The 14,927-nt window shown below is 34.2% G+C and overlaps 1 protein-coding gene across 1 annotated transcript; it reads right to left on the reverse strand.

The window, feature by feature from the left end:
* Window positions 1–12,855: 12,855 nt before the first annotated feature.
* LOC122891573 (olfactory receptor 6C6-like) lies at window positions 12,856–13,827 on the reverse strand. The gene has a single exon (XM_044227316.1). It carries the CDS (start codon window positions 13,792–13,794, stop codon window positions 12,856–12,858), a length of 939 nt encoding a protein of 312 aa, XP_044083251.1. The 5' UTR covers window positions 13,795–13,827.
* Between the last annotated feature and the right edge of the window lie 1,100 nt (window positions 13,828–14,927).

A 14,927-nucleotide genomic window follows, 5' to 3' on the forward strand; every position in this document is an offset into this window, starting at 1 on the left:
ACATTTTTCAATAAATCATATGGCATTTGAGGATTTTTTTTTTTACCTAGAGAAGCTGTAAGATATTGAAGGAAGTTTCTGAAAAAGATCAATGAAAATAACAAGATTATATTGTCTGTATTGAGTAAGAAAAATATCACATCAATATTTATACAGTGTCTCATCCATTCCAGGTGATAACTATTTTCCTAAACAAAACTCAAATACAACTTTCTGAACAAAACAATTATTGTTCAAGAATTTGCAACTAATAATGGATTCAGAAGAATGGGAGCCAGAAAGTTATATGAAATTGTTTCAGTTGAATGGGAAATATATTAAATGTGCTTGTAAACTGTTAGAAAGAAAGAAAGAATGAATAAGGATAACAGGAAGACCACTGTGATTTAAAGTTGGCTCAAACTTCAAACTTTTGTATATTTTAAATTGTCCTGCAATGTATCTAATTTGTGACAACACAGCATTTCATTTGCTTGAGAAAAATACAATCTTCCTTGCCCTGTCCATGAAGGCCCATTGACCTGCTGGTTACTTACGCTGTAAAAAAAGGGGTTCAGCATTGGGGCTACTGAGGTGTTTAGCACAGCAACTCCCTTGCTCAGAAACACTCGGTTTTTTGCTGAAGGTTTAATATATATAAAAATGCAGGTTACATAGGGGATGGAGATGACAATCATGTGGGATGAACAAGTGGAAAAGGCCTTTGTCCTCTGACTAGCAGAAGGAATCCTCAAAATTGTTCTGATGATATATACATAGTACAGTAATATCGACGTCAAAATGAACATTAAAGAAAATAGAGACCGGGAAAACCCCACTATCTCTAGGAAATTTGTGTCTGAACGGGAAAGTTGCAGCAGGGGAAAATAATCACAGTTGAAGTTGTCAGTAATATTAGACTTACAATAAATAATTAAGGTTTAAGAGCGACATGAGCTCAGGCAATATGATTAAGAATGAAATCAACCATGAAGAGAAGACAAGGAGTCTGAAAACTGTAGGATTCAAATGAGCAAAGTTCCAAATATGGAGCCAGAATTTGGCTGAAATAGTATGTCATTTCATCTGCAGGTGAGATTATAAGTGAACTGAAAATAGCAGTGATCCATTAATTTCCTCTCTTTTACCAGTGAAATCTTCAGTTAAGGCAAGTTTGAAAACATTCAATATCGCAGAGCTTGAAGGGCTAGAGCAGGTAGTTTTCCCCATCTTTTCTGACTCCATGTTAACTTTCAGGAATGTGAGCATGGGTTTCTTCCCAGTGAGAATAACCTTTGTGCTCTTGCTCCAATTGTTTACTAGTTTCCCATACTCTGTAAGTTAAAGCTTAATTACATCGAGAATCCTCAGAAATGGGAAAGGTCCTGTATTTTTTAATGACATGTGAGTGTTTTAGCCTTAGCCACTGATCAACTTTTCCTAACACTCCGCTTTTCCAACTCCTCCTACTATCTCACGGGTCAGATATACTGGAGTCATTGCCTCCATCAACCTTAGAAGTTAGAGATAGAGGGGAGAAAGAAGCGGGAAATAATTTAAGCTGGAGAGCTTAGAATAGAGTTTGATCACATCTGAATTCCTGGTCATATTTTATGATGTTTCAGCCTACATGCAATTATTATGATCTGTATACCTATAGAGATATTTATACTATTTCATACTCTCTTTCTATTTAAAATCATATGAGTTACTGCTATTAGTATGGAAGAATTTCCCTAAGTTAAAGAAGTAGGAAAGCACTCTCCTAGAAAACTTGGGTGAACAGTTTAATTTCTTTACTTGTATGTGTTTTCAAAGTAATAGGTTTTAATTTCTTTTTTATTTTCATTTTTTGTTTTTCATTATTATTACTTATTAAAGATTTTATTTCTTTATTTGACAGAGAGAGAGAGAGTACGGTAGACAGAGCAGAAGGCAGAGGGAGCGGGATAAGCAGGCTCTCTGCTGAGCTGGAAGCCCCATGTGGGGCTCGATCCCAGAACCCTGAGATCATGACCTGAGCTGAAGGCAGCTGCTTTAACCAACTGAGCTACCCAGGTGCCCCATAATATCTCTTTTAAAAAATATTAAATGATATTACCATAGTTATTTCCATAAGGAAGAGCGAAGATATCTGGGTTCAAATCCAAACCACTTAACTGGTCTGAAACCATGTATTCTTTGTACAGCATGAACTGGTCAGTAGGTGATAAGTGTCAAAGCTTATATTTTGCCTTAATTTCAGTCTCTTTGTTTTTCTTTATTTATTTTTATTTTTATTTTATTTCATTCTCTTATTTTTTTTCCTGACAATCATATTTGTCTTCCCCTAAAAAAAGACATATTTTTGTGACACATTTCAGCAAAATTCGCATATCAAAAGGCAGAGTCTATTACAATATTTTGAACAAATACTGAAATATTAAAATATTAAATTAAAAATAGTAACTATGCTAAAGAGATAATTTGGGGATTCCTGCTATGTATTCCAAAAATAACCTTTTGAATGAGAGAAAGATAAAAATATATTTATTGACAAATAAGAACATACTTAATTTCGGATATGTCTAATGATTCCAGACAGAAGTATAATCCCAGATTTTCTTAATTTACTTAAAATGTGAGAGGTAATGCATTCATAAGCTACTTCTGGAGACTTTTTGTCAGGAATTCATCCTTCCTCTCTTATGTGATATCTCTTTCATTTTTTCATGTAAATATAAACATTATTCTGACCTAAATTTTAAAAAGCTACTATTGTAACTCTGAGAGTTCTTTAAGTAAATTTCTGGGGAATACTGCTTTGTGACTAAAATGTAAACCATTTTAAAGTTCTCTGGATAAGATGAGGATTGAATACTATCCAAAGATGAAACAAATTTACCTTCTCTAGTCACTGCATAATGAATGAAAGGCCAGAATAAAGAAAAGCCAGATGCAGGAGAGATGGGCCTAAGAGGTAGAGTGATGTCATGAAGTACATCTTTCAGAAAACTAAGGTATATAGTGAGATAGAAGCCAAAGTATACCTACCAGCATATCCAATCAACTTAGTTTCTCCTTGGTTGTATTTAATTTTTCTCATATGCACATGGCACTTGGTCTTCACACAGGAGATAATTTATTCTCAACTCTTTTGGGTTCATTAAATACAGAGCTGAGCTCCAACTCTTCATTGAGGGTAGCACTCAGGTTTTATTCATTTATACATGTCTACCAGCATGAAAAAGAATGAATGTATCAAGAAAGAATTGCAATAATTTAAAAGTCAGAAGGGTATTTGAAACTCAGTTTTTAATATTTTAATTTTAAGTGTATAGACATAATACCATGAGAAGTAAATGTCAGTGAATTAATTATAAATCAATAGGATATAATGAGGGATGGAATAGCCCTTATGTTTCTAACTGATCCTCCATTCGCCCTCAAATCTTCAAATTAACCAGTATTAAATATTTACAGTCTATTATATCAGAAATTTTGTTCACGAAGACAGTCATATTCACACACTCAGAGAGCATATTTTTAATATGTAATATGTAATGGAATTTTACTACAGAAATATTCAGCAATTTTTTTCCAGTTAACAATATGTACTAGGTATCATTCCTTGTCAATTTACAGAGCTGGGACTCATCCTTGCCTAACAAATTCATAGACTACCAGAGGAAACTTCTTATAATTTAGTAGTTTCATTATTTATTGAGATTCAAGGAATTAGCTTGCTATCAATTTCACATCATTAGCTAAAATGCTAAGTCTATTTTTATGCATTCATTTGCATATATGCAACTACTAGAATAAAATATGTGTAAGTACCATATTTTGATAAATACTTCAAAATTGTCCTCCTACTAACAAAGAATGAGCCCTTTTCATTGGATCCTAGCCATCACAGATACTAGAAATCATTTCCATATTTTATAAACAGATACAAAAATGAAGCCACAATTCACATAATGACATATCATAAGGATCAGATCACAATTCTTAGATTTTGAGGTTAAAGAGACCCAATTATTTTGTAAAGTTGCAAAATTTATTTAACTTGCAAAATCTATTCAACCTTTCTATCAATTTCTGTACTCATAAAATGAGAGGGCCAATACTATTAACTCATAGTTTATTATAAAGATTAAGTGAAATAAATCACGAGTGGAAGTCATTCACTCTCACATGTGTTGTGTTCCCTGCTGGAAGTGGTTTCTTAAGCATCTCAATTCATTTCTAATCATTCATCAATGCTAATTTATTTGTTCTTTTTTTTTATATTGAGTATAGCTGACATACAACTATTAGTTACATTAGTATATTAGTAATATTGTTATATTATGATCAGAGATGGAAAGCATAATGAATTGACAAGTTTATACATTGTGCTATGTTCACCACAAGTGTAGCTATGATCTGTTACCAAAGAAACTGGACCACTTTCTCACACAATACACAAAAATAAATTCAAAATGGATTAAAGACCTACATGTGAGACCTGAAACCATAAAAGTTCTGGAAGAAAGAATAGACAGTAAGCTTTTTGACATTGGCTATAGCAACATTTTTCTATATATATCTCCTGAGGCAAGGGAAAGAAAAGACAAAATATACTATTGGGACTACACCAAAATAAAAAGCTTCTGCACAACAAAAGAAACAGCCAACAAAACTATAAGGCAATCTATGGAATGAGAGAAGATATCTGTAAGTGCCATACCAATAAAAGATTAATAACCAAGATATATAGAGAACTTATAAAACTCAAAACACCAAAAAGGAAAAATCCAATAAAATAATGGGCAGAAGACATGAATAGACACTTTTCCAAAGAAGGCATCCAGATGGCTAACAGAACATGAAAAGGTGCTCAACATCACTCATAATTAGGGAAATACGAATCAAAACTACAATGAGGTTCATTTCACACCTGTCAGAATGGCTAAAATAAATAATGAAAGAAAAAACAAGTATTCATGATTATGTGGAAAATGGGGATCCCTCCTGCACTTTTGTGCCGAATGCAAATTGGTGCAGCCACTCTGAAAGTCTGTATGGCAGTTCCTCAAAAAGTTAAAAATAGAACTACTCTATCATCCAGCAATTGCACTACTAGGTATATACCCAAAGAAGACAAGAAATTCTAACTCAAATGGCTACATGGACCTGTATTTGTAGCAGCACTAGCTATGATAGCCAAATTATAGAAAGAGTCCAAATTTCTACCAAATGCTGAATGGATAAAAAATGGTATATATACACAATGGAGTATTACTCAGTCATAAAAAAACAATGAAACATTCCCATTTGAAATGACATGGATGTAACTAGAGAATATTATGTTATGTGACATAAGTCATTCAGGGAAGGACAAATACCATGTGATTACACTCGTATGTGGAATTTAAGAAACAAAACAAATAAGCAAAGGGAAAAAACAGATGGAGGGAAGCAAACCAAGAAACAGACCCTCAACTGTAGAGAACGAACAAAGTGTTGGTTACCAGAGGGGAAGTGAGTTGGGGGGATGGGTGAAATAGGTGATGGAGATTAAGGAGTGAACTTCTGATTAACAACAGTTACTGTATGAAAGTGTTGAGCCACTGGGTTGTACACCTGAAACTCATATTAAGATATATGTTAACTAACCAGAACTTAAATACAGACTTAAAAAGAAAAACAAATAAACATAAATACAAAAAATAATTTATTTATTAATGAATAAATGAACAACAGTTCTTCTTTAGGATCTGGGATTTAATAAGTAAAGATAATTCATTTTCTAAATTATTGTAGTGGTCTTATTCTCCTTGGACATTCTAGAACTTAAAATATATATATATTTTTAAAGATTTTATTTAATGACAGAGAGAGCATACAAGTAGGGGGAGCAGCAGGCAGAGGGAGAGGGAGAAGCAGGCTCCCCACTGAGCAGGGAGCCTGAAGCAGGGCTCAATCCTAGGACCTGGACTCATGACCTGAGCCAAGGGAAGATACCTAAGTGACTGAGAAAAGATACCTAAGTGACTGAGCTACCCAGGCACCCCTAGAGCTTAAAATCTACACCTGTGCTAGCCTCATGGAAAATTATACTACATTACTAATAACATAACTTATTACCCTATTTTTATCACATTACTTCTCATTCTTCCTTTTTTTTAATTATTTCTTTTCATCGTAACAGTATTCAATGTTTTTGCACCACACCCAGTGCTCCATGCAATCTGTGCCCTCTCTAATACCCACCACCTGGTTCCCCCAACCTCCCACCCCCACCCCTTCAAAACCCTCAGGTTGTTTTTCAGTGTCCATAGTCTCTCATGATTCACCTCCTCTTCCAATTTCCCTCAACTCCCTTCTCCTCTTCATCTCCCCTTGTCCTCCATGTTATTTGTTATGCTCCACAAATAAGTGAAACCATATTATAATTGACTCTCTTTGCTTGACTTATTTCACTCAGCATAATCTCTTCCAGTCCTGTCCATGTAACTACAAAAGTTGGGTATTCATCCTTTCTGATGGAGGCATAATACTCCATAGTGTATATGGACCTTTAACAGAAACTCATCTATTCTACCCCGGAGAGATGTAATTTTCAACCAAAATTGCCAAAGGTATTGGAAATAACAAGAGTGGATAACACGCATTTAAGCATTTATAATGTCAGGATCTTGGCAAAGTGCCCTATATAGTGGAGGTAAATTGAACAGGAAGATGTAAAATCTCTCTTTCTCTTTTTTTCCCTAAATACATTTATTTATTTATTTATTTATAGAGGGAGAGAGAGTGGGACAGAGTGGGGTTAGGGACAGAAGGAGAGAATCTTCAAGCAGACTCTCCACTGAGTGTTGATCCTGACATGGGACTCAATTCCACAATGCATGAGATCATAACTTGAGTTGAAACTCTTGGTCCCTGAGCCATCTAGGGACTGTGCATCTCATGTCTACTAAGATGCTACCAATACTGATATAGCACTTCAGGCAGAGCCAATGAAAAAAGAAATAATTGGCAATAGAAGGACTTGACTTTGGTTGTTTTCAAAGCACTTGCCTTTAGCTATCTGTTGCCAACTCAACATCACATAATACATTCTTAGTTGTTCTCTCAGTGCTGTAGAGAAATTGGGATGCTATTTCTGAAGGTTCCCTTCCCTGTATGGTCTTAATTTATGATTTGTCAGTGATAGGACTTAGCACAAAATTTGGAAGTTGGAAGGGAAGTGGAGGCTATTGCTCTACAGTTTGAAGCCAGGCTGGTGAATGCAGGCTAGATCATGGTGGATTTTCAGGAAGTGTTTGAAAACTACCAACTTTATTGCTAAGATATAGGTAGATGCTTTCTCACAAATAACAGACTCACTGTGATTTCCCGTTAAGCTTTCTTGAAGCATTCTCACAAGGTTTCAACATGAGATCTTTGGTGTTAGTTTCCTCAACATTCTCCTTTGTGTTCAAACTTTTATTTCCATAGTTATCTCTTTCATTGTTTTTAAAAGCTATAATTCCTCCATTATCTCCTTTCTTTCCAAAGTGCTTACAGAAATCCTACCTTCACCTGAACCCTGACTGATAGATGACCCATGCTGTAAGAATTTGCAAATTTATGATTTCTTATAGTTATACCATTTTGTGATTCTATATATAACTGGCAATATAGCCTTAAGCCAAATATGCTGATTCATGAGAGGTTAACAAAGATGAGAGGTAAGACAATGTACTATTCTATAGCAAGTCTTTGGGTATAAGGCCCAAAAGATCAAGTAGATACTAGCACAAAGGAGAAAAGTAGGTTGTCTTGCAACATGCTGCATCTGAAAAGAGAGTAGAAGATGTTAATTAAGAAGCTGGGATGAGATTCCAAAAAGAGCAACAAAACGGTGAATAGTGTTTCTTTTCATGTATCCTTCTTACTTCTTACATATATCTTGTCCTCTAAAGACAATTGGTGTAATTCTGTAGTTCAAACTGCCATGGAGAATGGTAATTGAGGAGTAGAGTCAACAAAGAATAGGGGAATAACATCAACCCCCAATTATTTTTCCTTTGACACTTACTTCAGAAGGACATTATGGGAGGATATATGATTTTATGGACTGGCATTTCAGAATATAGTGTGTATTTGATTATGACACTAATTGAACAAATCATTGAGTCTTGTGGTGAGATTTCCACAGAGAAAAAGAACACCAATGTGTGGGAATTGGGAAAGGAAGGCTGGCTATAACAAAAGGATGCCAGAGATTCTGAATTTGTTAAATCAAATACGGTAATTTAGATATGCCAAATAGCATTAGCAAAAAGGAAAGAATTTAAGCATGCATGGAATAAAATGGGTGATCCTCCAATTGTGAGATTAAATTTCCCAATTTGTGATTTCTTTTATAAGAATTCCAGAAAAAGTAAAAGTAATTGATGTGGCCAAAAGACATCCGTGTATATCTGAATCCAGTAGCAGGCATGGAGAGTAAAGGTAATGGCTCTGAAGAGGCCAAGGAAATTGTTAAGCATGATGCAGATATTCTACATATGCTTTGTCAATTGTTGTCCAAATCTATTGGATTAAAATGATTGCATATGTTTTTATGTAAGATACATTAATAAATTTCATTACATTGACACAACTAGAATGAATCAGTAATTTTTAATTTATAAATGGTTTAAAATATGAGAAGATCTCCAATCACAGAAATAAGTAAATCAGACTTTTAATTTCTTCCAAGATTCATTCTCACTGGTATAATAGAAATGATTCTGACCAAAATCCAGGGTTCAATTGTTTCTACACAGAAAAATAACTGATATTTATAAATACTATAAGTTTCAGTCAACTTCTTCTAAACTCCTGTTCATGTTGACTCTTTTGGCCCCTTGCTATGAATCATGAATATTCTTAGTGGCTTCTAGAGTGGTAAAGCCTTTCCAGAAAAATTTCCATTTATTTTGCCCAGATCCATTAGAGAAATCAGTATCCATGGCATCTCTAGCTTTATGAAGTGTATTTCTAAAATTATAAGACTTGAAAGTCAGAATTACCCCTTGACCCAAGGGCTTCAGAATGATTGTTGTGTTAGCAGTCATGAAAACAACATTATCCATATTGTACCTCCCCATCAGAACTCGAATGGCCAGGTGCATTGTCAATGAGCAGCAATATTTTGAAAGGAATATTTTACTGAGGAACAGGTCTCAACAGTGGATTAAAATATTTAGTAAACCATGTTGTAAACAAAGGTGCTGTCATCCAGACTTTGTTATTCTATGTATAGAGCACAGGCAGAGTAATGTTAGCATAATTCTTAGGCCTAGGTCTTTCAGAATGATGAATGAGCATTAGCTTCGATTTAGAGTCACTGGCTGCCTTAACCTTAATAAGAGAGTCAGGCTAGACTTTGATGCTTTGAAGTCAACTCATTAGCTCCTCTTTTCTATGAATAAACAGCCTAGATGGCATCTTCATCAACTATAAGTCTTTTTCATCTGCATTGAAAGTGTGTGGTTTAGTATTGTCGCTGTTATTAATTATCTTAGCTAGGTCTTCTGGATAACTTACTTCAGGTACTACATCAGTGCTTGCTGCTTCACTGCATACTTTAATGTTATGGAGATGGCTTCTTTCCCTAAACCTCATGAGCCAATCTCTTCTCACTTCAGACTTTTTTTTCCCCTGTAGCTTCCTCACCTCTTCCTGCCTTCACAGAATTGAAGAAAATTAGGGCCTTCCTCTGTGGTAAGCTTTGGTTTAAGGGAATATTGTGGCTGGTTTGGTATTCTATCCATAACACTAAAACTTTCTCCACCATAATAAATATAATCATAATGAAAAAGCTTGAAATATTGTGAGAATTACCAAAATGTGATGCAGAAAGGAACAAATGCTGTTGGAAAAATAGCCAATTAGAATTGCTTGATGCAGGATTGTCACAAATGTTCAACTTGTGAGAAATGTAGTATATGCAAAATACAACAAAGCAAAGCACAATAAAGTGAAATATACCTGTACCACAATTTGTCTATCCATTCATCACTTAAAGGTTACTTGTGTTGTTTCTGATTTTTGGCTCTTATGCCTGATCCTCTGTGAAAATGTGTATTGAAATCTTTGCATGAAAATATGTTTTCAATTGTTAGAATTTCTAGGTTATATGGTAAGTCTGCGTTTACCTTCTTGATGAGCTGCCAAACTTTTCCAAGTGGCTGCATGTTTTACATTCCAACCAGCAGCATATGGGGTCCTTAATTCTGTACATCGTCGCTTGTTATTATGTACAATAATACTTGTTGCTTTTTGTGTTATATATAACCAACATATATGTACTCACACCCACATTAGTCACACACACATACACATACTTAACTGTCCTAGTAGCTGTGAAGTGGTATGTCATTGTAGTTTTGAATTACATTTTCCTAAAGACTACCGTTCTCGAGCATCTTTTCAAGTGCTTTTTGTCTGTTTGTATATCTTTTTCAAGCCCTTTGTCTATATTTTCTTGAGTGTTGGTCTTCTTTATTGTTCAGTTGTAGGAGTTATTTATGTAAATTTAACCATGAAAGTACAACACCTGTACCAAAAAAAACCCACAACTTAAAAAAAAAAAGAAGTCCTAAATAAATAAAGACATCCCATGTTATTGGGTAGTACACTTGACATTGTTAATTAAGATGATAACAGTTCCCAAAGTGATCTGATTCAATGTAATCCTTATTAAATTTTCAACTGTTCTTTTTGCATCAATAAACAATCTAATCCTAAAACTCATATGGAATTGCAAGGGACCTTGATAGCCAAACAATATTGAAAAAGAGGAGCAAAATTGAAAGAGTCATACTATCTAATTTCAAAAATTAATAAAAAGATACAGTGATCAGGACGATGTGATACTGGTACAGCAACTGAGTTTTACCTCGAAGTAATAGACCTGTGCATTAATGGTCAATTGATTTTTTTTTCCCAATTTATTTATTTTCAGAAAAACAGTATTCATTATTTTTTCACCACACCCAGTGCTCCATGCAAGCTGTGCCCTCTATAATACCCACCACCTGGTACCCCAACTGGAAGAGATTATGCTGAGTGAAATCAGTCAAGCAGAGAGAGTCAATTATCATACAGTTTCACTCATTTGTGGAGCATAACCAATAGCATGGAGGACAAGGGGCGTTAGAGAGTAGTAGGGAATTTGGGTAAATTGGAAGGGGAGGGGTCAATTGATTTTTAACAAGGGTGTTGTTTAATGGGTGTTGTTTAATTGTGACTTGAATCTTTACCTCAAACCATACACAAACATTGACCCAGGAGAATCCAAAGACCTAAATGTAAGATATAAAACTATAAATTTCTTAGAATAAATGGTAGGTATACATCTTGCTACTTTGGATTAAGTAATGGTTCTTTACATATGCCCCTGAAAACACAAGCAACCAAATAAAAAATAGAAAAACTTGACTTCATCAGAATTAAAACTTTTGTGACCAAAGGACACTACTAGAAAAGTGAAATGACAACCCAAAGAATAAGAAAAATACTCATAATCCAAATCTAAAAAGGGTCTAGTAGTTTTTAAAGAGCTTAATGGAAGGCTTTGAGGGCCTTGAATATAATAACATGAACTTATTTCCTTGTAATTGCCATCGGAAAGAAGATGGCTAACAGTGCTGACTTAAAGAAGTAATATAAATCAGAATACAAACCTGAACTTATTTCTTTTTTCCCTTAGGGCCACATGGATAGAAGTTACTGCATTAAATACCATAATGATTTTTTTTCACTCATATTTCTCTGATGGCATATTATATCAATATGGAACTCATTATATTTCACGGTTTTCTTTGTAGGCTTATATTTTGTTTTTATCTGAGGGTATACCAGTAACACTCCCTTCTTTAATAGCATAAAAACATGAGTGAGTCCACACAGGAGTAGGCAGAAAGGAAGTTGAAAGACAATGTAACTCATTTTTAAAAATCTCTTCCATTTATCCCATATATCCCATATATCCAAATGTTCAACCATTCCTCTCAGTTTGTGTTCCTAAATTTCTCTGGAGCCATCACCTGGAGCTTCAAATTCATTCACACTATTGCATTTCAACTCTCAAATAACTCACTTAGTTTAAAACATTAGTCCTCCAATTTGTCTCTCAGATTCCAATACCCAACTACCCATCCACAATATATTTAACATAGCAATGTCTATAAAATAAAAATCTGCTCACATAGGTTTTGATATTAAAAAAGGAAACTGTTATGGAAACCACCGATATTACAATTAGCTAGAGTCCATGTTTCTACACTGTACTACAGGTGTATTGAAAAGACATTTTAGGAATGAGAACTTTGACTTTGTTTTGAAGTAATACAAACAGGTGTGATTCTTACTCACTCCAAATTTTCAGATCTATAATAGACCTACCAGATGAAATCCTGCTCCATTTTAGAACATATGTGCTTTTTATAACTTGAAGCCTGCCTTTTTCCTTACTTGTTGAAAACAACTGACTTATATTTGAAGTGCTTCTTAAAGTCACAGTGGTAGTACATGTTGTTATATTGATGTCTGTACAATTCTATTAAAATCTTATGATATATATCAATTTAAAATTGTTTTTTTTGAGGAGGTCAGTACCATGTTCTGGAGAATAAAAAAAATTTCATATTTGTGTTGATAACCTAATAGATGACTCACCTTGATCTCTGAAAGGAATTATGACAATAAAGAGAAGTAGGAAGGAAAAGATGCTCTTCGCTGAAAAGTTTGGTTAAAATATTGTGAGGTGAAAAAATATTATGAGGTGAACTAATTGAAGGACAGAACAAGTAAACTTTTAAGTCAAAAATTTTATTTACTTTTTTATCTAAGATTTTTTAAAATTAAATTTCCTTTTCATTTTTTGAAAAAAGACAAAATCTTTTGGAGTGTGTCCTTGAAGGCTTGTTTCACTTGCTGGTTTCTGAGAGTGTAAATGAAAGGGTTTAATAAAGGGGCAACTGAGGTGTAAATAACAGTTACACCTTTAGATAAAGTCACCCTTTCCTTTGCTGTTGGTTTTATGTAATTAAAGATACAGCTACCATAAGTAAGGGAGACTACAATCATATGAGAAGAACAAGTAGAAAAAGCCTTTGTTCTTTTCTGAGCAGAGGGGATTTTTAGAATGGTCTTGATAATATATGTGTAAGAAAGAGTCACTAAAAGCAAAGTGACCATGAGTGTTACAATAGCTAAGACAAATGCAAGCAATTCCAAGAAATGAGCATCAGTGCAGGAAAGCTGCAGTATAGGGGAAATGTCACACATGAAATGATCAATTCCTCTGGAAGGACAGAAATCCAGTGTTAGTCCCACAGCCAGTGGTACAAATGAAAGCAGAAAGCCAACTGTCCATGAACTGAATAGAAGTTGGTAACACACTTTGTTGTTCATAATGATGGGGTAATGGAGAGGTTTGCAGATTGCTACATACCGGTCAAAAGACATGGCAGCCAGTAAGTAAAATTCTGTAATTTCTAATAAGAGGAAAAAGAATAACTGAGATGCACAACCATCATAGGTAATTATTCTGTTTTTAGTCATGATGCTTATCAGGTATCTGGGAATACAGACTGTTGTCAAGGAAGCTTCCATGAATGAGAAATTTCGGAGGAAAAAATACATGGGAGTCTTGAGGCGGGGATCTAGCAACGTAAGAAGAATGATGGTTAAGTTCCCCATCATACTCAATACATAGTTTATAAAGAGAAATATGAAAATCACAATTTGCAGTTGTGGGTCATCGGTCAATCCTAGGAGAATGTACTCCATCTCTCTTGACTGATTCCTCATTTCAGATTTGAGTCTTCTGAAATAGATGTAGGAAAACAACTCCAGAAGTGGAAATAAGATTTTTTTAAAAAGCTACAGAAAAAAACCATAGTAAAAATGTAAATAAGTTAAAAGGTTGATCCAACTTAATAAGACAGATAATACTTAAAATTATAACATAGGTCGACCTAGGCAGCCTCTAACTTATTGTTCCATTTAAGTAACAGCTATGTTAACACTATTAAATTTTTCCTTTTCTCTATTTGAACTTAAAAGATAATATAAAGTTTAGCTGATCATTTCCAAAAGAGCTGAGTTCTGTTAAAGTGTCTAAATAGAACATAAGCTTGACTTTAAATGTGTTTTCTATGTACAGCTTAAAAATTTTTGAAAAGTTCTTGTAACATCTAAAAAATTAAACCAATGTCAATTCACAATGTTTATTCAAAAATAATGCTTAAATATATGTGAAATACAGAAACAATGTTATATATTTCTCTATGATTGAAATTTCATGATATATACCATTATTTATTTTTCCACAATGTAGTAATTCCCCATTGTTTTTTTGTCTCATTTCACTTAATATTATTTTTCTTTGATTTCTAACACATCAATGTTCTCATATCGGTTGCATTTGATCATGAAGTTTTGATGATTGAATCTACATAAAAATAGAAAATATATTACAGTTCAAAAGTCAGTGGCTACTACCTGACTTGTACTTGAGGTGTTGCTTTCATTTATGATCCAGATATTTATTGCAAACTATAAGTGACTTACCATATATAGGTATTCCTATGGGAATATGGTAGAAATGGGTCAAAAATAAATGATGAGGGGCGCCTGGGTGACTCAGTGGGTTATAGCCTCTGCCTTAGGCTCAGGTCATGACCTCAGGATCCTGTGATCAAGCTCTGCATCAGGCTCTCTGCTTGGAGGGGAGCCTGCTTCCTCCTCCCTCTCTTTCTCTCTCTGCCTGCCTCTCTGCCTACTTGTGCTTTCTCTCTGTCAGATAAATAAATAAATGAATCTTTAAAAAGTGATTTAAAAAAAATTAAAAAATAAATGATGAACATTCTCTCTCTTATAAAAAAATTCTATAATTTAAGAGGAAAGTTCATTCCAAAGCTTTTCTCTAGAAGGAGTCTAAA

The sequence above is a fragment of the Neovison vison genome, chromosome 12 (genome assembly GCF_020171115.1).
Source record: "Neovison vison isolate M4711 chromosome 12, ASM_NN_V1, whole genome shotgun sequence".
Taxonomy (NCBI): Eukaryota; Metazoa; Chordata; class Mammalia; order Carnivora; family Mustelidae; genus Neogale; species Neogale vison.

Excerpts from the sequence above, each read along its gene's own strand:
- LOC122891573 (XM_044227316.1), bottom strand. The coding sequence starts at position 13,794 with ATGAGGAATCAGTCAAGAGAGATGGAGTACATTCTCCTAGGATTGACC.